The sequence below is a fragment of the Erinaceus europaeus genome, chromosome 7 (assembly GCF_950295315.1).
Source record: "Erinaceus europaeus chromosome 7, mEriEur2.1, whole genome shotgun sequence".
NCBI classification, from domain to species: domain Eukaryota; kingdom Metazoa; phylum Chordata; class Mammalia; order Eulipotyphla; family Erinaceidae; genus Erinaceus; species Erinaceus europaeus.
In genome coordinates this window covers 72,138,574-72,165,526 of record NC_080168.1, presented here as the reverse complement: position 1 = coordinate 72,165,526, position 26,953 = coordinate 72,138,574, and the positions used below count along the sequence as shown (strand labels likewise).

The following is a 26,953-nucleotide window of genomic DNA, read 5'->3' as shown; positions in this document are numbered from 1 at the left end:
CTTCTTGGCTCAAAGCAGGCCACCCCACCACCTGGGGGGCCCTACTCAAGAAATGTTTGGATTCCCACAGAGATACAATGGGCCTACACCTCTAATAGACCCCTCACTCCATCACTGGCCACTTATAACATCATAAGCCCTCTTGTGGGCCTCTTCAGGACTTTGCTCTCACTATGAACTAGCAATGCTAAGAACTGTGTCACTCTCCTAAGGGAGGCTGGGTCATCCTACTCTGCATGTCACACAGACTGGTCCTGAAAACGAGTACAGTCTAGAATGTTCACAACTGTGAGCATGGACTGTGAGCTCAGTCTGACAGGGATTTGAACTTATATAGGCTGCTCTGCTAAATCTGAATAGATATGGGTTAGATCAATGTGGTAAAAAGTTAATTTTTATATATTTGATTCAAATTGCCGTAATCCTGCTTCCTAGTTCTATTCTCAATTCTGACACAATTTTCTCAGAAAATATTTCTAGTCCACCTCCATATTAGCTATCAAGTTCAAGCAAAGATTATACTAAAGACATGGGCTCCTAGGAACAAAACTATTAATAGACTTCCTAGCTTCCTTCCATCCTCAGGTTCCTTTTCTCATCTGCTTTATTCTTCCTTTTTGGCTTCTGACTTTTTTAAACATTTTGTGCTGCTCTGTAAATTACTGACTTTCAAACACAAAGTTACAGATGCCACTATGACTCCCATCCTGACCTCCCTGGGCAGATGATCTCACCAATGTCTCCTGGAACCTTGCCTTTTCACAGCCCTACCCCAGTAGGGAAAAACAGGAGCAGGCTGGGGGTATGGATTCACACATGGTCCTTATTACATGTCTAGTGAGATCCTTACAGAGCATATAGGATTAGAAATAAAGGAAATAATCAATTAGAAAGAAGAAAAAAAACCCTCATACATACCTAACAATAATCTATGAATACTGTAGAAAGACTGAGAAATCTCTTACTATACTTATATGGAATAATCTCCAAAGTTAAATACTGCATTAAAAAAAGTCAAATTACAAAATAGTATGTAGTTACATATGTTATAAGGCAGGTTATATGCAAGGTAGCATGTCATCATAGATGAGGTCTGTGAGTTTCTCACAGCACCACATAAAAAGACAAAAACTAGAACATTGTGAAAGTGAAGTGACACCCTTGTTTAAAAAGAAAAAAAGCAGTGGTGGCTCTGCAGGTAGGGCACATCAGGCCTCGCTACTAGAAGTAAATACAACTTAACAACAAAACAGAATGTATACAAACATGCCCGAGAATACACAGAAGTCTTGTGAGCAATCATCTGAAATTAGTAACTATGGTTGTCTCTGAGTAGAGAAATGTACAAGCCGTTTTGTGCTGATATTTATATCAGATGCATACTTAACTTTTATTATTTTCAAATTTCTTTACCAGAGAGGTAATGGCTTACAGCACATCAGTTAACACATGATATCTCGTCTGATATCTCATAGATATCTGCAGAACACTTTCACCCCGACTTAGGCTCAGATACATATTATTAAAAATCCAAAGATAATAAAATTTATACATCACTAACATTTGATATTTAGCTGATCTGTATTAGATGTTAATGATTTCTAAAGTAAAAAGACACGTAAAGGATTATCTCTACAAGATTTGACTGCCGTCTACAATCCACTCCTAATGGGACATTTTCTTATACAACCTAAGCAACTCCTTTTCAAGTATTTCCTCTCAATTTCATTTCTGTTCTCCAAACTCTTAACAATTTTGGTTACATGTTTTTGTGTGTAATGTGTCAGGTTACCTGTGTCCAAACACAGAAGCTGGACACAACAGATGATTTTTTTTTTGCCTCCAGGGTTATTGCTGGAGCTCAGTGCCTGTACCATGAATCCTCTGCTCCTGGAGGCCATTTTTTCCCCCTTTGTTGCCCTTGTTGTAGCCTTGCTGTGGTAGCAGGTGATTTTTAATGGATAACAGGATACTAAGTAACCTATTATCATGTGGCCCTCTAAGAAGCCAATCACAAGATATATTCAAGGTCTTACTTTGTGTCCATGTGTACAGTCTTGAAATTCATCATTCTTCTAGTAATTTATACAAATGTAAGGCAAGAACATTAAAATGTACCATACCCCTTCTATATTTACCACTCTTACACTTTTCCCTTAGCCGTTTCCATATCCGACCATGATTATAAGGTAATCTAGACTCCCCAAGGATGAGTAGTTGAGAAACATAAGGACTGTCACTACAACCACTTTAGTCTTGGAGAAAATACTTGCCAAGTGGAGTCAATATTGCACACCACTAATATTTTCTGCAGAATCAGTCATTCCTAGTCTATGTAACTACTGCTAATGTCTACTAAGGAAAATGTGTAAATCAAACAAGAGTAAAATGACATAAACTAAACATGTACAGAAACACTTTAAGAAATCAGATACATTTAATAATGTTATAATATAAACAATGAGAAGATAAGAGGCTATCTTTTCAGGAACCCCATAGAGATTTAGAGTAGTGAACACTCTTGAATAGGAATCATTAACTCCAAAGAGCAAATCAGAGAACTGTTTCTTCAAATTATGAATCAGAGGCATTGGCTCCTAAAATATGTAGAGGTATTTCAATGTTTTTGGTATATGCAACAGTATCCCTCTCATGTAAGATGAGGATTTTATTAAAGTACATATCTATGAAATTTTAACCATGATATCACTTGAGTTCAATTATCAGAAGTATCGGGGGGTATAGCTCAGTGGTAGAGTATCTTGACTGCAATTATTAGAAGTATCAAAAAAAAAGTATCAACATAATTAGTTATTGTATTAGCATATTTGAACACACTTAAAAATGTTCACAGGTAATCCTATCAACTGAAGCTGTTGCAGGTTTATTAACTAGGATAATTCAGGGCTGGATGATGGTGCACCTGGTTGAGCAAACACACTGAGAGTATGAACCAACCCCCTGGGTCCACCTGTAGTGGGGACACTTCACAGAGAGTGTAGTAAGTCTGTAGGTGTCTGTCTTTTTCTTTCTACCTATATCTACCTAGCCTCTCTCAATTTTTCATAGCAATAATTTTTTTTCTGATTGTTTTTGTTTTACCAAAGCACTCCCAACTCCAGTTTATGATAGAGCAGGAGATTGAACCTGGGGCTTTGGAGCCTCAGGCAAGTCTCTTTATATAACCATTATGCTACTGATCCCACCTATTCTCTCAATTCCTCTCTGCCCTATCAGATAAAATACGAAAGAGACAGAGGGCTAGAGAATGGGAAAGCTACCATGGGAGGGGGTGGGTTATGGGGATTGGGTGGTGGGAATTGTGTGGAGTTGTACCCCTCCTACCTTATGTTTTTGTTCACTAATCCTTTCTTAAAATAAAAAATTTTAAAAAAAAATAGGAAAGAGAAAAAAGGAAAAAATAGCCACTGAAAGAGGTGGACTGGTGGCAATTAAAAAAAAAAAAATTGGGGGAGTTGGGTGGTTAGCACAGTGGTTAAGCACAGGTGGCGCCAAGCGCCAAGGACCCGCCTAAGGATCCCGGTTCAAGCCCCCTGCTCCCCACCTGCAGGGGAGTCGATTCACAAGTGGTAAAGCAGATCTGCAGGTGTCTTTCTCTCTCCTCAATGTCTTCCCCTCCTCTCTTCATTTCTCTCTGTACTATCCAAAAACGATGACATGAACAACAACTACTACTACAACAATAAAACAAGGGCAACAGAAAGGGAAAATGATTTAATAAAATTAAAAAAAAAAATTGGGGTATTGTACCAAAGTAAAAACTCTAGGGTGGGTGGTAGAGTTCAGGTCCTCGAATAGGATCTAGTGGGGGTTGTATTATTATGTGGAAAATTGAGAGATATTATGCATGTACAAACTATTGTATTTACTGTTGACTGTAAAACATTAATCCCCCAATAAAGAAATTAAAAAAAAAAAAGGAAGAAAAAAAGGAGAAAAGCCTTGAGTTATCACACCAAAGTAAAAGACTCTGGAGTGGGTGGGTGGGGAGAATACAGGTCCAAGAAGGATGACAGAGGACCTACTGGGGGTTGTATTGTTATATGGGAAATTGGGGGATGTTATGCATGTACAAACTATTGTATTTACTGTTGAATGTAAAACATTAATTCCCCAATAAAGAAATTTAAAAAAAAGCCTTGAATATTTCCTATTTGCTCTTAGCAGTCAGTCTTGCATCACTTTTACAGCTTCTTTTTTTAAAATATATATATTTTTATATTTATTTTTATTTATTTATTCCCTTTTGTTGCCCTTGTTTTATTGTTGTAGTTATTATTGTTGTCATTGTTGTTGGATAGGACAGAGAGAAATGGAGAGGGGAGGGGGAAGACAGAGAGAGGGAGAGAAAGATAGACACCGGCAAGACCTGTTTCACCGCTTGTGAAGCGACACCCCTGCAAGTGGGGAGCCAGGGCTTGAACCAGGATCCTTATGCGGGTCCTTATGCTTAGTGCCACCTGCGCTTAACCCGCTGCGCTACAGCCCAACTCCCCACTTTTACAGCTTCTAATCTTCAGTGTATACCAAAACACATAGATGAAGAAAGATTATGTAAAATATTCTAACTAGGTTTTTGTTTTCTTTAAAAAACATTTTCATAGAAAGATGTATGACTAGGATTTGACATTGCAGGTAATCCTTTGCAATAGTTTCTCTGATCCTCTTAATGCCAGAGCACCACTCCATTTACTCCAGCCAATACATGCTTTCAAAGCAAACCATGGTTTCTGCCTATATCACTTAAAATTCACTAGTCTCCAAGCAGGCAGGAACCAATACAAATTTCTCTTATATCCACAAGCTGAGAGAATAAAGTTCAATATTTATTAAGAGAGCAAATATGGAATTATCATAGTTACTAAAACTATAAAATCTGTCATTATTTAATACTTTCCTCATGATCTTCTTTCAATTGGCTGAAGAAGTCAAACATTGTGCTGTGATGCTGTGAAGCAAATGACCAAGAAGCTAACATCATTGTTATGCAAGAGACTCTCCAACCAAAATTCCAAAGGTAAAGCATCACAAGTCAGAGCTAAATTGCTCTGGTAGAAAAGGGTGAGAGAGAAGGAAGGAAAATGTTAAAAGCAAAAGCAAACATACTGAGAAAAGTGGCATATGGCGCTAGGGGGTGATATACTTACTTGTCAGAGCACAGGTATTAAAATGTGCAAGGAATGGGGTGTTGGGGTTGGGGGGGAGAGGGTGTCCAGTCCCTGGTTCTCACCTACAAGAGGGGTAGCTTAACAAGCAGTGAAGCAGTGCTGCAGCTGTCTCTTTCCCTATCTCCCTATTCCCTACTGATTTCTCTCTGCCCACTCTATCCAATATTAATAAATAATTATTTTTAAAAGGGGGGTATGCATGAAAGAGATAGTTGTCAAAAATTTTATTGGTGATAGGTTTTCTTAGGAGATCTACAGAAATATCTGGGAAAGGAACCACCTTCATGTTGACTAGTAAGATTTTACCAAGGGTGAAAAGTATGAGGTTAAAAAGAGACTAAGAAACAATCAAATCAAGGGGCCAGGTTAGTGGCATGCCCATTCAAGATCACACATTACAATGTGCAAGGACACAGGTTCAAGCCCCAATCCCCACTACTTCTGAAGTGGTGAAGCAGTGCTGCAGGTGTGTCTCTTTTTCTCTCCTCTATCCCCTTCTTTCTTGATTTGTCTCTATGCTATTAAATGAACTAAATAAAAAAAAAAAAAAAAGTCATGGGGTCAGGGGTAGATAGCATAATGATTATAGAGACTTTCATGCCTGAGGCTCTGAAGTCCCAGGTTCAATCCCCTGTACCAGCATAAACCAGAGCTGTTCAGCACTCTGGACAAAGATTTAAAAAAAAAAAAAAAAAAGTCATGTACTCTGGAAATAATTCATGTTTTTACAATATGCCCTAGATACTATCTGGAAAACAAACTGTAAAAGTAAGACAAGTGAGGAAAGTATTGTCACTGTTAATAATGATAGTGTCTAGAACAATGATGTTATTTACCAGAGATTTGTTTGGTTTTTGTTTTTTCAATCCAAGTTAACCACCACAGAAAATTTTTAAAAAAGGCATAATATTCAAAAGTTAAGTGAATCACACCTACCTCTCCCCTTAGATTCCCCTCTCCCAGTCATGTGTGCACTTACCTTCCGTATTTCACTTAACATCATCCACACTAGAAACTCTCCAGATTACCTTGCCCCTCCCTCCCTCCCTCCCACCAAAATCACTTGCCAGCCAGTCTTTTTATTTTTGAATTACTCACATCTAGAATCTTTTATTTTATTTATTTATTTATTTACTGGGATAGACAGCCAGAAATCGAGAGGGAAGGGGTGATAGAGAAGGAGAGAGACAGAAAGACACCTGCAGCCCTGCTTCACCACTTGTGAAGCTTTGCCCCATGCAGGTGGGGGCCGGGGACTCGAACCCACATTCTTGTGCACTGTAACATGTGCACTCAACCAAGTGAGCCACCATCCGGCCCCTAACATCTAGAATCTTTACAATCATCGCAATCACTAAAAATTCTTTCCAGTATCATGCTGGGTAGAGTATAATCAGTGTTGACTATTTCTGATCTAATCATTCTAGGACTTAAAAGATTAAATTAAATCACATTTATCTAAACTTTATTATTCCATTCTCCAGTCTTAGGTCTCTCTAGTTCTTTTTACATAGTATTTATTTATTTATTTATGAGAAATGATAGGAGAAAGAGAAAGAACCAGATATGACTCTGGTACATGTGCTGCTGTGGATTGAACTCAGGACTTCATACTTGAGAGTTCAATGCCTTATCCACCGCGCCACCTTCCGGACCATGACCTCTCTAGTTCTTTACTAGTTGATAAGGATGATTGCTTTTTATTAAAACATCATCAGGACCTTAGGCATGCAGTATTCCACTGATCCCAGGCCAACTCCTTCACTCTATTTCAGAGAGACAGAAATAACGAGTTCACAGCCTCACTTCACCTCTAGTAGAGGACTCCCACAGGCCACATGCTCCCAGACAGTTCTGGGACTTGGGACTCAGTCTCTGTACAGAGCAAAATGCCTGTCTAAATGGATACAGCCTCTCACTGATATTCTTATTCTCCTCTTGATGATACCATTTCATTACTGCATAATTCTCATTCTTTCCTTCAAGAACAAAAACCAAAACCAAAACTGCAGCTGGTAAGTAATTACTCACCTTTAAGATGTGCTAAAATTTATCCCCTTAATGAAGTCTTCCACATATAAGCAGCTATTCACTTCTAGATCTTCAGAACATTTCCTATTCCCTTCATTACTACTTGGTCAGGCAGCTTGCTTAATGCTCATAAGCACCCATCCAACTATCAATCTCAAGGTGACCTAATTTCTCTCTTCATTTTAACAGTCTATCACTAGACAAGGTACCTACACTTTAGGAGCTGACATTCTACATAATGTGAACAAATATAAGCATGAAAACCTCACATAGTTTTTAAGAGAGCTCCATATCATAGCAAAACTTAATCAGGGATGTACATTTGTGCAAATATTTTATGAGAAGTACCAAGTAGATAAAAACACAAAAGAGATGTAACTGTAACAGTAACCAAAAAAAGGAAAGAAAAAAAAGAGTAGCTGTAAATGTCAATGATTTATTTCCTAAGAAGTAGATGCTCAAACTCCTTGCTTGCATTTACCCACAAACAAGTAATAATGACAGAGAAAATCTACCTCACAGTGAATACACATGTAAACACTGGAAGTTGTCTTAAACTGTTAACTTGGAAAGAAAAGAAAAAAAGTTAGATTATGTGATTATTCTGGGATTATAGTCACATAAGTAAAATAAATATTGGAGTCTAGAAAGCTATACTTAAAACGAAAAAGGTGGGCATGCATGAAATGTTAAATTTTCCGAAGTTACATTACAGCTATCTTGAGGGGAAAGTAGCATCAAGTGAAACTGGCTTTACAGCACCTTTTATAAGAGACCATTATTTCCAGATTGTCATTTCAACATGTAGCCATACAAGATACTCATAATCTCCACTCTTAGAAAACCTGTACATATTTTACATATCTAATTCAAATGGAAACCTTCCTCCCATGATTGTGTTGCTTTCATTAAATTTAAGATGCAGAGGTTTCAAATGTGTATCATTGTACTGATCACTGGACTAGAGTTACAGTGACATTAAACATGAGTCTTCCTAGTTCCATTCCAAAGTCTCAGCAGCCAGAAGTTACTACATTTAAGACATCCATGAAATTCGCCACAACTCATTTGATCAGAAAATCACATAATTGGTTGTTTTCCCAACCTTACCTGACAGTTCCTTTATCTAAAATAGTAGTTTTCTCTGGCTTTATGACTAAGCGATAACTTTTTTCAACTGCATTTATGACTATTTTTTCTTCATTATCAGGAACACATGTATCAGGAGAGTTGATCTACTTTCACAGACTATCAATACAGAAACTGTAGAAAACTCACACGGAGTGTTTTAAATGTTGCTAAATTATGTAACATGTGACTTGCCAAAAAGTGACTAGAAATTGGCAGTTATAATCCTTCATATAGTTCAAAGTCACTGAAAAATAACTGGTTTTTTAATTTTATTTTATTTATAAAAAGGAACACTGACAAAACCATAGGATAAGAGGGGTACAACTCCACACAATTTCCACCACCAAAACTCCGTATCCCATCCCCTCCCTTGATAATAACTGAAGTTTTAAACTGTATTTTCAGTCAACCTTGGGAACACTACCTCATTCATGTCTAAAGGAAAATAGCTGTATCCACTACCAAAGTTTAATTTACACACTTATAGAGGAATTCAAAGATATAAGTCAAAGATATCTCCTAAATAATTATACTATATTTGAAAGGAAGAAATGAAGAATCTGAAGGGCAGGAAAAGACAGTGGTTTATGTAACAGACTTGTGTGCCAGAGTCAAAAGCCCCAGGTTCAATTCCTCAGTACACCTTAAGCCAGAGATGAACGGTGCTCTGGTATATAATAAAAATAATAAAATAGTTAACGAAAAACTGAAGAATATCAATGCTCGTTTTCATTGTACTTCCCATTCTATAAATTCAGAGGATCTCTTTTGCCAGTATATTGACTTTCCATAGACTAATTTTTTTTAAATATCTGCTTTCAGATAATTTAACATAGCACAATATACATATAAAAAATATAAAGCAAAAATGGCTAAAAGCTCTATTAAATAACCACCACACATAAATCAAAGCAGATCAATAGAACAAGTGTAATCTAAACAGGAGATTAATGTGACGTGTAAATTGATGAAGGCATATATGGAAACCATAAAATGAATCAGAAATTAACTGTATGAAGTAGAAACATAGTAGAAAATCAAGTTTTCTGTAGTCCAGGAGATGGTACAGTAGCTAAAGTACAAGACTTAAAAATCTGAGGTCCTGAGTTTAATCCCAGGCATCACATGTACTATATGTAATCGCTTTTTTTTTTTTACTTTGGAAAGAAATATGTAAATATAGCAACTATAGACTCTGATTATGAACTGATTTATTTTACTTTCATATACTACATAATCTTGAAAAGTCTCTAGTCCAAACATGTTGATTTTAAAGTCTCAAAGGTGAGGTGGTAAGTTTTGCAATAAAACGACTTAACAGTCCTCTAGCCCCGCCATCTACTAAATTCTTTAGTGGACTTTACTTTCTAAAATGACAAATAATGAATCTGAAAAGAAAATCATATTTGAAATACATAGCTTTAGAGTATACATTTATCACATGTTCATCTTCAATCTAGAACAAAAGATTAAATCACATGAAAGACTCAATAACCTTTTAATACATCAAAATCATTCAGCTACCAGAATAAAAACTAGAACAATTTCTTTTGGCTTTGATATAGTTGTTATTTTTTTTTTCCCCTTTGTCCTCTTTTTGTCTCCTGGTAGAGACAGAAATAGAGAGAGGAAGGAGTGAGAAGGGGAGAGAGAGAGATTCCTCCACCACTGTTCCACTTGAAATTAGGGATGAGGCTTGAACCATAGTCCTGGTGCAAGGCACTGCTCTACTAGGAGTGTAACTGCTTAACTCAAATTCCTATTATCTTCACCCACCAGGCCTTGTATGGGGCATAAGCACTGACATGAAAATAGATCACACTATTTCTAATCTCTCTCTAGAATAGAAAGTTAAGAGTTAAAAGTCAATTGAATGAAAACCTTTATAGAATCATTAGAGAACACAAACCATTAATTGAAATTCCTAAACTTCTGAACACATAAAATAGCTTAAATATGGATTAACAAATACACAGTATTTATTTAGTACTTAGTACATATTCATGACGTCAAAATTAAGTTTTTGCAGTATGCCAACTGACAACTGGCTAGAAATCACTGAGTGGAATTATTTCAGTGATTAGGCAGGGATCCTTAAAATATTAGTGCAACAGGATATGCATTATGAGGCAACCACAAAGATCAACACACTTCACAACAGATACACTCAAAATGAAGTCTCCAAGTCACCCGGAAACTGTATAGCAATGCACATTATGAACCATTATTAACCTGAGACCAGCAGGATCAAATTCTTGTACAGGCAACATACATCTGTTCTATTATCCCTAAAGGTGATTTAGAATTTTATTAGACAATGATTTAGAGGGAAGTCCATGAACTTCCAAGGACTCTGTTACTGCTCTTGAGACAGTTCTGAACATCTGGGGATACAGCATAATGGGTTTTACAAAAGGCTTTCATGCCTAAAGCTCCAAGATCCCAGATTTAATCCCCAGCACCAACAAAAGCCAGAGCTGATCAGTGCTCTACTATGTGTGTGTGTGTGTGTGTGTGTGTGTGTGTGTGTGTTATGTGTCTTTCCCTCTGTTATCTCTCATACATAAATAAAAATGTGGATGGGGGTAGGTGGCATAATGGTTATGCAAAGAGACTCTCATACATGAAGCCCTAAAGTCGCAGTTTCAATCCCCCCATACCACAAGCCAGAGCTGAGCAGTGCTCTGGAAAAAAAAATTAAAAAATAAAGTTACAACTAGAAATGAAGATAAAAGTGCACAGATGTGTAAAATGAGTAATAAGTACTCGGGGAGGTGATGCAGTGGATAAAGTGTGGGACTCTCAAGCATGAGGTCCAGAAGCACATGTACCAAAGTGACACCTGGTTCTTTCTCTGCCTATCATTCTACATGAATAAATATAAACCTTTTGTTTAATATTTATTCCCTTTTGTTGCCCTTATTTTTATTGTTGTAGTTATTACTGTTGTTATTGATGTCATCATTGTTGTTGGATAGGACAGAGAGAAATGGAGAAAGGAGGCGAAGACAGAGGGGGAGACAAAGATAGACATCGGCAACCTGCTTGTGAAGCAACCTGCTTGTGAAGCGACTCCCCTATAGGTGGGGGGCCAGGGTTTGAAACGGGATCCTTATGCCTATCCTTGTGCTTTGCGCCACCTGTGCTTAACCCACTGCACTACCATCCAACTCCCAATAAATATAATCTTAAAAAAAAAGAGAGAGAGGTGGTCAGGCCATAGTGAGGCCAGTTAAGAGCACATGGCGCAAAGAGCCAAGACCAGCTTAAGCATCCCAGTTGGAACCCCAGCTCCCCACCTGCAGGGAAGTCGCTTCACAAGAGGTGAAGCAGGTTGCCGGTGTTTATCTTTCACTCTGCGTCTTTGCCTCCTGTCTCAATTTCTCTCTGTCCTATTCAGCAACAACTTTCTCTGTCCAGCAACATCATCAGAACCAACAATAACAATGACAAAAAGGGCAACAAAAATGGGAAAAAAATAGCCTCCAGAAGCAGTGGATTCGTAGTGCTGGCACCAAGCCCCAGCAATAACCCTGGAGGCAAAAAAAAAAAAAAAAAGGATAATTAGATGTAGTGACATTCTGAATGTCATGGCTCTTCAGAAAATCTCTATGAAGGGGGCCACACAGCACTGGGTTAAGGACACATAGCAGGAAGTGCAATGACTAGCACAAACATCCTGGTTTGAGCTCCCAGCTCCCCACCTATAAAGGACTTGGCTTCCCAAGTGGTGAAGCAGGTCTGCAGGTGTCTCTGTCCTATCCAACAAAAAAATGGAAAAAATGGATGCCAGAAGCAGTGGATTCATAGTGTAGGCACCAAGCCCCAGCAATAATTCTGGAGGCAAAAAAAAAAGGAGGGGAGCACAGCAAATTAAGCTCACATGGCAAGAAGTGCAAGGACCAGCTTAAATATCCTGGTTCCAGCCCCTGGCTTCCCACCTATGTGGGAGGGGGGCGGTCATTTCACAAGCAGTGAAACATGTCTGCAAGTGTCTATCTTTTTCTATCCCTCTGTCTTCTCCTCCTCTCTCCCATTTCTCTCTTTCCTGTCCAATAATGACAGCAATAATAACACAATAATAACAATGGGCAACAAAAGGGGAAAAAATGGCCTTCAGGAGCAGTGGACTCGTAGTAGGCACTGAGCCCCAGCAATATTTCTGGAGGCAAAAAAAAAAGAAAAAAAAGTACACGATTAAGAAAGTCAGAGTATAAGAACTGTAGAAATTAGGCTCAGAACAAAAAACTGTAAACTCTATTGATTCAGATAATTAAAAAAGCTAACTTGTTTTGTTATACATACAACCCAAGTTAGATCTAGGCCCTCACCACAACGCAAAAGTTTTGGTGCTGTTGACTACCCAGCTCCCAATTTTAGAGGACTAGTCTATCTGGAAAATTAAAATAAGGAAGGGAAGAAGGAAGAGAGGGAGGAAGGAAGGAAGGAACTGTAATTAAGTCTACAAGTAACTGTTTTATTCTTCCCCCTACAGGTGGGAACCAGGGGCTTGAACCCAATATTGCACATGGAAATGTTTGCACTTAATTGGGTGTGCCAGTGCCAGTCTGGTCTAAAGTGACCTTTCCAAATAAGAAAGTTAACAGTTTAATTAAACCCTGAGCTGTTTCCTTAATAAAGTAATACAGGGATTGGAGGGGAGATGGTATCCACTGAACAAATTACTAACCTCCAACACACACATACACAAAAAACAGAAAATATTAAAAGAATCATTGAAATGTTTATTACATAAAAAAAAAAACCTAGGAAATATTAATAAACCTCGAGTATCATATCTGGTACAAATTTATGTTAGTTAGTGATGTGATATAAAGGATAAATTGTGGGAGCCGAGCGGTACCACAGCGGGTTAAGCACACGTGGTGCAAAGCCCAAGGCAGAGCCCAGTTCGAGCCCCCTGCTCCCCACCTGCAGGCGAGTCGCTTCAGAAGTTGTGAAGCAGGTCTGTAGGTTTCTGCCGTTCTTTCCCCGTCTTCCCCTCGTCTCTTCATTACTCTGTGTCCTATCCAACGACGACGACATCAATAACAACAATAATAACCACAAGGGCAACAAAAGGGAATAAATATACAAAAAAGAAATTTTTAAAAAGGAGAAATTGTAAGATTACTCTGGCTAAAAGTATAACTGTTTTTGTGATTTTCTTTTTAATATTTATTTATTCCCTTTTGTTGCCCTTTATTGCTGTAGTTATTATTGTTGTTATTGATGTCATTGTTGGATAGAACAGAGAGAAATGTAGAGGAGGGTACATAGAGAGGGGCATAGAAAGACAGACACCTGCAGACCTGCTTCACCTCTTGTGAATTAACTCCCATGCAGGAGAGCCAGGGGCTCGAATCGGGATCCTTACGCTGGTCCTTGGGCTTTCTGCCATGTGCGCTTAAACTGCTGCGCTACGGCCCAACTTCCGTTTTTGTGATTTTCACAAGTCTCATAATGTTTTATTTTTACATGAGAATCTTAATACATTCACAAAACTCTAGTTGGTTGACATTTTGTATAGAAGAAAATCTAAAAAGATGAATCCACTACTTCTGGAGGCAATCTTTTCCCATTTTGTTGCCCTTGTTGTCAATAAGCAACAATTTCTTATTGACTACATATTTTTTAAAATTAAAAAGAAAATAATTGGGGCTGGGTGGTGGTGCACCTGGCTGAGAGCACATTACAATGCGCAAGGACCCATGTTCGAGCCCCTAGTCCCAACCTACAAGGGGAAAGCTTTCAAGTGGTGAAACAGTGCTGCAGATGTCACTTTGTCTCTCACCACTCGATTTCTCTAATTTTTATATTTATTTTCCCTTTTGTTGCCCTTGTTTTTTGTTAGTTATTGTCGTTGTTATTGATGTCATCGTTGTTAGAGGACAGAAATGGAAAAAGGAGAGGAAGACAGAGGGGGAGAGAAAGACACCTGCAGACCTGCTTCACGGCCTGTGAAACGATTCGCCTACAGGTGGGGGAGCCAGGGGCTCGAACCGAGATCCTTACATTGGTCCTTGAGCTTTGCGCCACCTAAGCATAAACTGCTGTGCTACCATCCGACTCCGCGCCCTGCCCCGCCCCCCGCCCCCGGTTTCTGACTGTCTCTATCCAATAAAGAAAATAAGCTGCGGAGTCGGGCAGTAAGGCAGCAGGTTAAGCGCAGGTGGCGCAAAGCGCAAGGACAGGCGTAAGGATCCCGGTTCAAGGACCCCAGCTCCCTACTTGCAGGGGAGTCACTTCACAGGCGGTGAAGCACGTCTGTAGGTGTCTTTCTCTTCCCCTTCTCTGTCTTCCCCTCCTCTCTCCATTTCTCTCTGTCCTATCCAACAACAGAGACATCAATAACAACAACTACAACAATAAAACAAGGGCAGAAAAGGGGAATAAAAAATATTTTTAAAAATCTAAAAAAAGTATTTTTAAAAAAATAAGCAAAAAAATTTTAAAAAGAGGGAGTCGGCCAGTAGCACAGCAGGTTAAGCGCATGTGGTGCAAAGCACAAGGACCGGCATAAAGATCCCAGTTCGAGCCCCCAGCTCCCCACCTGCAGGGGAGTCGCTTCACAGGTGGTGAAGCAGGTCTGCAGGTGTCTGTCTTTATCTCTCCCTCTGTCTTCCCTTCCTCTCTCCATTTCTCTCTGTCCTATCCAACAACAACTACAATAAAAATAACTACAACAATAAAACAACAAGGGCAACAAAAGGAATATTTTTAAAAAATTAAAAAAAGAAAATATATTCAAATTCTGGTTTGTAATAATTCTACACTTTATTTAACTGTATCAAATTCACATGAGAAAACCGGCAAAGAATTAGCTATAGGAATGTATTTTGTGACAGAGCTGGGATTTTATGTACTTACTAGAAGAATGTTTCTCTTAAAAGTTTTGTTTTTTCCACTCTGGTATATGTGCTTCAAAGGCATTGAAAAATCTCTTTAAGTTCTGTAAATCAGAAAGTCAGTCTGAAAAACAGCAACTCTAGCTTTTTTTTTTTTTTTTTTTTGCAACCAGGGATCCACCATGCCAGTAGGTTTTTTCCTTTGACTCCCCCCCACCCCAATTAGATAGAACAGAAAAAATGGAGGAGGTAGTAGGTGGAGGAAAACAGACACTGCAAATGGCTGTACCTCATGAAGTTTTTCCCCCTGCAAGTAGAGACCACGGGCTTCAACAAGGATCCTTGTGCATGGTAATGTGTGTACACTGCCATGTGCACCACAGCCCAGTCCCTCTAGTAAACATTTCTATGCTACCTCAAATCATCCCAGGGGCCCCTAGAATTTTTTTTAAAAGAAATAAGACACCTTTAACAACAACAACAAAAAAAAGACATCTTCAATAGAGAATACGAGATGATATTGATGATTGTAATTCAAGTCATGAATCAACAGCAGGGAAGAAGCTTCAGTGCTGCAGTATCTCTCACCACTGCCCCCACCGGGTCCAATCTGAGGGTCATTTTAGAGAAGTGAATCCTCTCCCAACAACAAAAATACCCTATCCAAGGCTGAGTAGGTGGCACAGCAGGTATAGAGAGGTACCAAGTTCCAGATTCCACACTACATGCCGAAGTGATGATCCGGTTTTCATTAAATAAATCTTTTAAAAGGCACTCTGGGGAGTTGGGCGGTAGGCACCACGGGTTAAGCGCACCTGGTGCAAAGTGCAAGAACCCCAAGAAAGGATCTCCACCTTCAGAGGAGTCGCTTCACAGGCGATAAAGCAGGTCTCCAGGTGTCTATCTTTGTCTCTTTCTCCCATCGTCTCCATTTCTCTCTGTCCTAACAATTACAGCAATAATGACTACAACAATAAAACAGGGGTTACAAAAGGGAGTATTTTAAAAATCTATAAAAATTTTTATAAGCGTATCATAAAATATATATTGCTAATGAGCTAAATAATATACTTGAAAAATTATTATCAACCCAAAAAGAACCCTTGAAAAGATCAAAATTTGGCTTTATAGAAAGAGGTCAAATATTACTCTCAAGATAACAGTATTATGCTAAGAAATTTAAGTATATCTACAGTAAGATTCAGCAATCGAGAAAATTTCAAAATGTTGCCTATACTTAGGTGTATTATTATAAAAAAATGAGTTATATATATGTATATAGTCACAATTTAAAGATGAATTTTAAAAATAGTCAAACTCAGTAATGTTTCCTCAAAGCAGTCCCAGCCCAAATGACACAAAGAAAGCTTCAGTGCTGGCGGGTCTTCCCTTATCCCCCTCTGAAAAAAGGCAACTGAGAGCAGCAAATTTTATATAACTGGAAAAAAAATTTTAAGTGAACTAAAATTGTTTCCTGTAAAAAATAAATCTATGTGTACAAACCTATCTATATATGCATGAAAATGCCTACATGTATTTTGTCTTACGCTTTAAAACATTTAACTTTTAAGATCATTAGTATCAGTGAATTTCAGGAAATATTTGACATACTTATCAGCTCTTATAATACCTTTAGCGCGCACACACACACCCCAAAACTACAATACTCCTAAAGGAACCATCTCAAGAAAATCATGGTCCCTTTTATTTTTTGAATAGTTCCATTTGACATGAAATTTCAATTCTTTATAAAAGATTATAGATTCATTCTTCCTACTTTCTTTTTTTTTTTTTAATTATCTTTATTTATTGGATAGAGACAGGGAGAAATCGAGAGGGAAGGAAGTGATAGGGAGGGAGAGAGACAGAGAGACATCTGCAGCCCTGCTTCACCACTTGTGAAGCTTTCCCCCTGCAAGTGGGAACCAGGGGATCGAACCTGGGTCCTTGCTCATTGTAACATGTGCGCTCAACCAGGTGCGCCACCACCTGGCCCCTTTTCCTACTTTCTGTCCTCAAAATATATTTGCTTTTAGTCAGACATATTTTCTCTTTTTCTAACTCAGAATCTAGGTTAGAGTTGTTATTATTAGTCCACATAGAAAATTATTTTATATAAAAACATGAAGCCATATATATTTAATAACTATGTTAACATTAACTGTGAATGTGAAGTTTCTAGTATTTGAAGAAGATATAACATTATCTTTTTATGTATCATTTCACACTTACAATTTGTCCATTAAATAACAATTCCAGCTAAAGAGGTATTTTCCTCTATAACTGCTAATATTTTAGCATTAAAATATATATTTATATATTATATATTTACCACTGAATACCCTGCAACTTTTTTTTTTTTTAAATCAGAGCACTACTCAGCTCTAATTTATAGTGGTGCTGGGAACTGAATCAGGGAACTCAAGCATGGAAATTATTTGATATCACTTATGATGTCTCCCCAGCTCATCTCAGCAATGATTTTAAATTCAAAAATTGAAAAAGCTCTAGTAAGAATAACATGAAATAAAAGTGAACCAAAAATTATTTAAAAATTATGTCAAGGGGAAGCAATTACAGAAGCCAGACCTTCTACCTTCTGCAACCCTCAATGACCCTGGGTCCATGCTCCCAGAGGGCTAGAAAATGGGAAAGCTATCATGGGAGGGGGTGGGTTATGGAGATTGGGTGGTGGGAATTGTGTGGAGTTGTACCCCTCCTACCTTATGTTTTTGTTCATTAATCCTTTCTTAAATAAAAAATTTTTTAAAAAATTATGTCAAAAAAAAAATCCAGGAGCCAGGTGATGGCACCCTTGGTTGAGTGCACATGTTACAGTGCACAAGGATCTAGTTCAAGCCCCTGGTCCCCACCTGCAAGGGAAAAACTTCACAAGTAGTGAAGCAGGCCTGCAAGTGTCTCTCTGCCTCTCTCTATCTCCTGCTTCTCTCTTGATTTCTGGCAGTCTTTATCCATTAAATTAATAAAGATAAATAAAAATTTTAAAATCTCAATAGGTTTATAGCAAATTAAATGTAAAAGACATTCTGATAAAAACCATTGCTAAAAATAAGCCAGTTAGGAAATGGGTTATTGCTGTATGCAACTGCGCATATTAATTATAAACAGCATAAAATAGGTCAGGTGGTGATGTACCTGGATAAAAACACACATTGAGTATACAAGGACCCTAGTTCACAACCCTGATCCCCATCTGTAGGGAGAAGCTACACAAGTGGTGTAAGCAATGCTGCAGGTGTCTGTCTCTTTCTCTCTTCTGCTCTATCTACCCCTTTACTCGCTCTATCCAAAATAAACCAATAAATTAATATAAAATATTTTATAATTTAAATAAAAATAATTTAATATTTTGTAATTAAGATTAATAAAACAAATAGCATAACAAATATAGTTTTTAAACTTGTATGTTCCAAACCATGACACAAAAACATCTTACTGATACATGACAAATTCACTTATTACTTAGGAAAAGTTAAACTATTATTTCTACCACCCTAAAGGACACGATTAAATTGAAAAATCTTTCTTGGTATATTTCACAAGGAAATAAGAAAACAAGACCGACGAAACCAGTCATTAACAAAAATTAAAGGTCGGGCGGTTGCATAGTGGGTTAAGCACACATGGTGCAAAGTGCAAGGAACTAGTTCAAGCCCCTGGCTCCCCACCTGGAGGGGAGTCGCTTCACAGGCGGTGAAGCAGGTCTGCAGGTGTCTGTCTTTCCCCTTCTCTGTCTTCCCTCCTCTCTCCATTTCTCTCTGTCCTATCCAACAATGATGACAACAACAATAGTAGCAATAATAACTACAACAATAAAAAACTAGGGTAACAAAAGGGAAAATAAGTAAATAAATTAAAAACCCATAAAAAACTGAGTAACTAGGAGTTCACAGATCTTCCACTTGAGTGTCACTCAGAAGCTAACTGATCAACTAAACCTTGCAAACAAAAGAACAAGAAATTTCCTAATAATGCAGGGGAAAAAGCTGTGCAGAACTCTGTTCTTAAAGACAGAGCTGAGTTGGAGATTAATTCATTTCTTTGGACAATGAGGTTTTTTGTTTTGCTTTTTTTTTTTTTTTTTTTAAACCAGAGCACTGCTAACTCTGGCTAATGGTGGTTCAGGGGATTGAACCTGGGACCTCAGAGGCTCAGGAATGAGAATCTCGTTGCATAATCATTATACTATCTACTCTTGCCTGACAATGGCTTTCCAATTTCCTAGAATCTTAAAAATAGAATTTCACAAACTAGGCTAAATACAGTATGCTGTTAACATCAAAGGACAGAGTTTCTCAACAATATTAAGTTTTGAAGCAAAATATATTAGTTAAAACTTTCCAAAGGACTGTTTAAGTAAAACTATGGGAAAGGTATATTTGGTTTTATAACTTCCCATACAATTTACATCAGAAATTAAACATTCCCTCCCTAACAGTCCATATTCATGAGAAATATGAGAACAGTCTTCACAGTATTTCTTTACCTTTTTTTTTTCTTCAAAAACTTGCAATGACAAAAAGACTAGATAAAACACACTTTAGAAAATAACTCCACCCGGGAGTCGAGCGGTAGCACAGTGGGTTAAGCGCACGTGGCACAAAGCACAAGGACCGGCATAAGGATACTGGTTCAAGCCCCTGGCTCCCCACCTGCAGGGGAGTCGCTTCACAGGCGGTGAAGCTGGTCTGCAGGTGTCTATCTTTCTCTCCCCCTCTGTCTTCCCCTCCTCTCTCCATTTCTCTTTGTCCTATCCAACAACAACGACATGAATAATAACTACAACAATAAAACAACAAGGGCAACAAAAAGGGAATAAATAATTTTTTAAAAAAAGAAAATAACTCCACCCATACTACCACTTTAAAGAGTATGAATAGGTAAGAAAATGCATTTAAATTATGCACAACTTTTATAAATTTCGTACTTTCCCCCTTTCTTTTAATATGATAGAGATCAGGGTGGGAGGAAGTGGAATTAGAAGGGGAAAGAGAGAGACACCTGCAGTCCTTCTCCAACTCCTAAAGGTGGGGACCAGGAGCATGACCTGAGTTTTTCACAAGATGTGTGTGCTCAACCAGGTGCACCACTGGCCCAGTCCCACAACCAACAGCTTTTATGGAAGAGTATTCTAAAGGAAATGTTTATTTATTTCCCAAAGTATGCTGTCCAGAAATATGAGATATTTAGAAATTATTTCACAACACCATAATAAACTTCAGATAAATACTAAAAACATGATATTGCAAGCACTCAAAGCATTATGACACTCAATGATCTGAGAATAGTGCTGGTTTCAGTAATGACTCCTTAAATGTAATATTAAAATAAGCATGAATTAAGTACGAAATATTAAAACATAGTAATGATTTTGCTTTGGAACCAATACTATGACAAGTCAGTTTCTTCCTGGTACTGAAAATTAAAATGTTTTTTGTTTGTTTTGTCTGTTTTTTTGCCTCCAGGGTTATTGCTTGGGCTCGGGGCCTGTACTATGAATCCACTGCTCCTGGAGGCCATTTTTCCCAATTTTTGTTGCCCTTGTTGTTACCCTTGTGTCATTATTGTTGTTGTCATTACTGTTGTTGTTGGATAGGACAAAGAGAAATATAGGGAGGAGGGGAAGACAGAGAGGGTGAGAGAAAGATAGATATCTGCAGACCTGCTTCACCACTTGTGAAGTGCCCCACACTGTAGGAGGGGAGCCGGAGGCTCAAACCAGGAACCTTACACCAGTCCTTGAGCTTTACACCATGTATGCTTGACCGGCTGCGCTACTGCCCAACTCCCCATAAAATTAAATTTAAAAATTGTTTTATTATATTTATTTATTTGATAGACACAGCCAGAAACCAAGATGGAAAAGGGAGAGAGAGGAGAGATAGACACCTGCAGCACTGCTTCAACACTCACAAAGCTTTCCTCCTGCAGGTGGGGACTGGGTGCTCAAACCCAGGTCCTTGTGCACTATAACATGTGCACTTAATAAGGTGTGCCACCACCCGGCCCCTAAAACGATAATCCGTATCTGACAATAAATGGGTCCAATGTAGATTCCAATGGCCCTACTTTTAAAAATAACCACTGGAACTGCATTCCCTGCAAACACACACATCAAGCTTATAAGACAATTTTAGTAATAGACTAGGAAAAAAAAATTGCAACACAGGGCCCAGGTGGTGGCACACCTAGTTGAGCGTACATGTTACAATGAATAAGGACCTGGATTCAAGCCCTTGTCCCCACCTGGAGAGGGAAAGCTTCGCTAGTAGTAAAACAGGTCTGCAGGTGTCTTTCTTTCTCTCTTCCTCTCTATCTTCCCCTTCCCCCTTGATATCTGGCTCTCTCTCTCTCAAATAATTTTTTTAATTTGCAATACTGAAGAACCAGGCATCATTATTTATTTTTTTATATTGCCACCACGGTTATTGCTGGGGCTCAGTGCCAGCACAACAAAGCCAATGTCCCCAGCAACTATTTCTTCCTTTCTTTCTCTCTTTATTCCTACTTTATCCAATAAGAGAAATTGAGGGGGAAGGGAAAGAGAAAGACAGACACATGCAGAACTACTATATATCTTGTAAAGGATCACTCCTGCATGTGAGTGGCAAGGGCTCAAACCCAAGTACTTGCGCACTCAACCCAGGTGCACCACTGCTTGGCCCCTTTAATTTCTAGAAAGCAAAAATTCTCAACGCAGATTCTTCTAAACCACATAGGAAATCCTCACTTTAACAACCAAACTAACTTTGACCTGAAGAATTGCTTTAGTGAATGAAATTAAAATTTCTAGATATTAACAACAAATAAATAGCAAATAGGATTGAACCTAAAGTATTGCTTTATTTTAACAAAAGTTTAAAGGACAAGCTCTAGGAATTGACAACAAATTTAAAAAATGGTAAGATTAAAAACAGACATTTTGTAAAATCAAGAGAGATTTGCCTTCAAACAGTTCTTTTATTTTTTCCAAGATTCAAAAGATTTATTTGGAAAAAATCAGCACAGAACAATGAGTTGCTTAATATTCCTTCTGAGAATATTTGAATAGTCAGAATATCTGTATGAAAGGTAGACAGTTACTCTGATTTCACAGAACATCAATGGTTTGTACAAACATTAACTTTCAATAAACTTCAGTTTTAAGTGTACTTTCACAAACTAAAAGGAAAAACTAACTTCCTTTTTAAAACAAAATATTACTGTTAACAGCAAAGTTGAGAGAAATTATAAGAGAATACCACTAAAAACATTTTTAAATTATCCAAAATGATTTCTTTATTGAGATTAAATGACTACATAGACGTCACAGTACTATGGCATACTTATATTTAGTTAGTCATGACATTTTAACATTCACAATGATGAACATCATCATTACCATTCTAATCTACAAAGGTTATGACTAAAGAAAAATACAAAACCCTTAAGTTTTACAAAAGAAAAACTTTAAAGTCTACAGAAGACAGTAACAATAAAACCATTTCTCCAAGTAACAAATAAAAGTGTAAAGGCATACCACTAATTCCCCACCCCCCACCCTGCCCCACCCCCACTCTATGTAGCCAGATATGAATATTTAGTATCTGCGACGCTTATTAGGGCCTTCAAAGTTGCCTGGTTGGCTTCCTCTACCAAAACCGCCAGGGCCGCCACTAACAGGACCTACACCACTCATTGGTGCTTGAGGGGTTTCGGAACCTGTTCTATTCCCCATAGGTGATCCCATCTGAGATGGTGGTCCTTGAGGAAATCTATCACTATGCTATAATGACACGTAATAAATACGAAGTCCATTTGGAACACGCCAAAGTTAAGTTACAAGAAAAATTGGCAAAATCCCAAGTGGTGATGTCATGAAGTTCAGCAGAAAGTCCAGCAGATTCAGGATCATACATAGAAGGAAGAAAGGAGCAATTTAATTAGTTACCATGCTTAAAAAAGAAAAAAGAAGCATCTGAAGAATTACACATTAATAATGCTATGCCCCCGATTTCTTGAAGAAAGAACTTACAAACTGAATGCAATCTTAAAATATTAATACTGCTCTGAGCTCTTTTGTTCAAGGCTTGCATTGAACTATGCTGTGTAATAAAAATACTTTAAAATTAAATAATACTATGGAGCAGTAACATACTTTATGTTTTAAAATTACATTCTTAAAATGTCAACAGCAATGCTTTTAACATAGAAATAGTACAAAAAAAAAAAAAGAAAGTAATAGTACAAATACAGTGGACCATTATTTATATAGAGAAATGTGAGGTGTCTTCTGTAATGAAAATTATTGGACATTTACTTTTTAAATGGTAATGAATATGACCTATTATAGCACTATTAAGCATCTGAATCAGGTGTTCTGAAACACAGCAAAATAATCACCACATATATTAATCTAAAAACTTGAGAATCTATCTATGGAAGTAGTAAAGTGTCGATAGAAAAGAACAAAACAGAACAAAATAAATAAATAAACAGGTGGTATTTAAATAAAGTTCACAATTTCAGGGGGAAGGAAGTAAATAAAGTTTATTATTAATTTCTTTCACTACTTTAAGTTCTTAGAAATTATTATTACTAAGTCATTGCTCATAAGTACATGTCACACACAAGCTTAACTAAAATAATCTCTAGTAACTTGCAAATATTTACTATAAGATAAAGCCTTCACTAAAGAAAGCAAACACTCTATGTTCAAACTGATGACAGCAAACTACCTATCTCATCTCCTGTTTACAAATTCTTTAAAAGATTATATTCTACAATATTCTACAATAAATAAATTTGTAAACGATTGAGATATGTTCCCATAGGTAGTAGTTAGATCACCTGATGATACACTTTACCATGGTAAAGCCAGATGCCACATGTGAACATCATCAAGGAAGTTTCACAGACAGTGAGGAGATGCTGTGGTATCTTTCCTTGCTCTGTCTTGTCCCTGTCTCTATTTCCCTCTCTGTCTCTATATGAAATTACACGATGTTGGTCATGAGGAGTGGGATCGTGTCAGCACAAAGTTCTCCAATCACCTCCCCCAAATTAAAAGTGAATAAATCTCCCATCCATCTTTTCTAAGATGGACATCCACTTTCAGCATTTCTGAGATTAAGGATAGACTTACAACTAATGACATGTCAGAGTTAAATGGTAGCTTAAAATTTATTGTATTTGGTTCAAAACTCAATTAAATGTTAACACGGTATCCATTAATAAAAAACAAAATGCTTTGCCAATATAACGTCTCAAATAATGATGGGCTTCAAGAGAGATAAAAGGTATCCTATGTAGTAATATCAAAATATAATAAATATGGTAAAAAAAATCAGAACATTGATTTTATAATATTTAAGCCACAAAGACATCTTCACACTCTAAATTTAAGCCATTAAGTAGTCTATTTTAAATTTATTAACATTAATTTATAATATAAATGCAATAATGCAAGATCAAAATGTATCTTAGAGTTTAGTTTCATAAACTCTCTGAAATTAATCACAAGTATCCTATTTGTTTAAAATGTTTGCTAAAACACGTTCTGTAACACAATTTATCTTCCACTAAAATAAAGTAGTCCATAATGGTTAAGAACACAATTATAAAATATCTATTGCACTTAATGCTGGTAAAAGGCATTAAAAATTTATTGCACTAAAAATATATTAAGCATAAAAAAAGCAGACAGTAATCTTAGCTCTTGAGATATTTAAAAATTATCTTTTAAATCTGCATATAACTTCACAAAATTACTCTTTCTTCATTGAAAGTGACACCAAGTTATACTAAGTGTGAAGTTATCTTTGGGACAGAAGTATATATTATAGTATATAAGCAAAATGTTTTATGATACATTACCACTGCTCCATTATCTGGCATCATTGGAGTTCCCATATTTGCAGCTCCTTCTGGTCCCATGGCAGGACCAGGACCCATTGGTGGGCCAGGTATAGTTCCTCTGTTGTTCAAATTCATACCCATCATTGGAGGAGGACCTTGGTTACCAGCAGGTGCTGGGCTAAACGCATCTATGCAAAACAATCTAAACTTAGAGCTGTCCTATCTTAGTATAATAAAATAGCAAAATTTTTAATAGCAAAAATTTTTAACAACACTTATGCAATCTATACAATATAACTAATTATCAGGATCACTTTTTTTTCTTGAGAATGGGACACCAAGGCAATAATAAAATTTTCATCCTACAACTCAATGAACATATAAAACAAATGAACCAACTATCAATTATTTTAGGGCCTATGAGGTAGTAAATGCATGAAATTTTTTTAAAAAGTAGTATTGTTTGATGTAGCCTAGATTTATCAAAATACTTCAAAACAATGGTGACTATAAACTACCAATTTAAAGGGCTGGGGAAATAGCCTAATATTTATATAAAAAGATATTCATGGGCAGGAGTAGATAGCATAATGGTTATACAAAACACTCTCAGGCCTGAGGCTCCAAAGTCCCAGGTTCAATCCCCTTCACCACCGTAAGCAGTGCTCTGGTGTGTTAAAAAAAAAAAATTAAATTAAATTAAATATAAAGACTTTCATGCCCTAAGTTCTAAGTCCAAGTAATATACCTCAGCACCACTGAGCAATACTTTGGTTAAAAATAAATAAATAATAAAGAAAAAGCAATCAATTCTGAAATCAATACTTTTAACTGTTTAAGAAAGTCATGTACAAATTGTGGCTGACACGTGGCAAACTTGGTTAAGCTAACACATTGCAGTGTGCAAGGATCCGGGTTCAAACCCCTGACCTCTACCTGCAAGAGTAAAGCTTCATAAGCAATGAAACAGTGCTATAAGTATCTCTCTCCCTCTCTAACCTCCCCTCCTCTCAATTTGTCTCTATCCAAATGAAATCAATTTTTAAAAATACATATATATATAATAAGCAGTCTGAACAAAAAAAAATAAAAATAAAATAAAGCTTATTTTAGAAAACTGCAACCAAATCATTAAAATAAGTATGCAACTATTTTGATTTTTTCAAATAAACCTGAAAATTTTCCAAATAAATGAAATTCTAGAAATGAAACAATGAAGTATGTACTGTATTATTTCAATGACAATCACCTTCCTCATATTAATTGAAATAGAGTGATAGCTGAAAGACTGTTTCTAATGGCCTGAAATACAGTTTTAGGTATCACTCAATTTCATTACATATTAAAAGTATTCATACTTTATGTTTATTTAAATAATATAATGTCTGATTTGGAGATTTCTTCTAATATTTTATTAATTTTAAAGCATTCTTAGCTCAATTTATCAAGACACTGTATCACGAATTGAAGTTTTCATCCAACCCCATAAATCTAAAAACAAGCCTAGCGCAGCTGTATTGTGAGTATGTGCATGCGTCTGTGTGTGCATGTTAATATATATGTGAAACAACAGAGAGGAAGAAATTTCATTCTCTACCAGTTCCTTGGCAACACACAATATATTCTTTCTGAACCCAATCCCAAAAGAATCTAACAACTCTAACCAAGCAATTTTCCTGCTTTTCTTAATGATAGAAAGTTCTTGCTTATAAAACATTAACTTAATCTAGGAACATTTCAATTCCTTTAACATAACTATAAAAATTTTAACTAAACTTCAACATTTCCCACAAGGGAAATCTAAGTTAGAGACAGTGTCTAAGAAAAATCTTATCTGAACTTTCCCCAAAAAAGAATATTAAGTACCAGGACTTTTTAAACGGAACATAATTATTA

At 36.9% G+C, this 26,953-nt stretch overlaps 1 protein-coding gene across 4 annotated transcripts in view; it reads right to left on the bottom strand.

Annotated features, from left to right (window-relative positions):
- The window catches only part of PSPC1 (paraspeckle component 1), a 101,719-nt gene that overhangs the window by 18,546 nt on the left and 56,220 nt on the right, over positions 1–26,953 (bottom strand). The window contains exons 8-9 of one of the 4 annotated variants that reach the window (XM_007528941.3): positions 25,076–25,245; positions 22,044–22,985 (exon numbers count right to left, since the gene is read on the bottom strand). The exons of the other annotated variants lie outside the window; for them this stretch is intronic. Coding sequence (XP_007529003.1) covers positions 22,800–22,985; positions 25,076–25,245 — 356 coding nt within the window. The 3' untranslated portion in view covers positions 22,044–22,799. Of the gene's footprint in view, positions 1–22,043; positions 22,986–25,075; positions 25,246–26,953 lie in introns of those variants that run through there. 4 annotated transcript variants of the gene reach the window in all.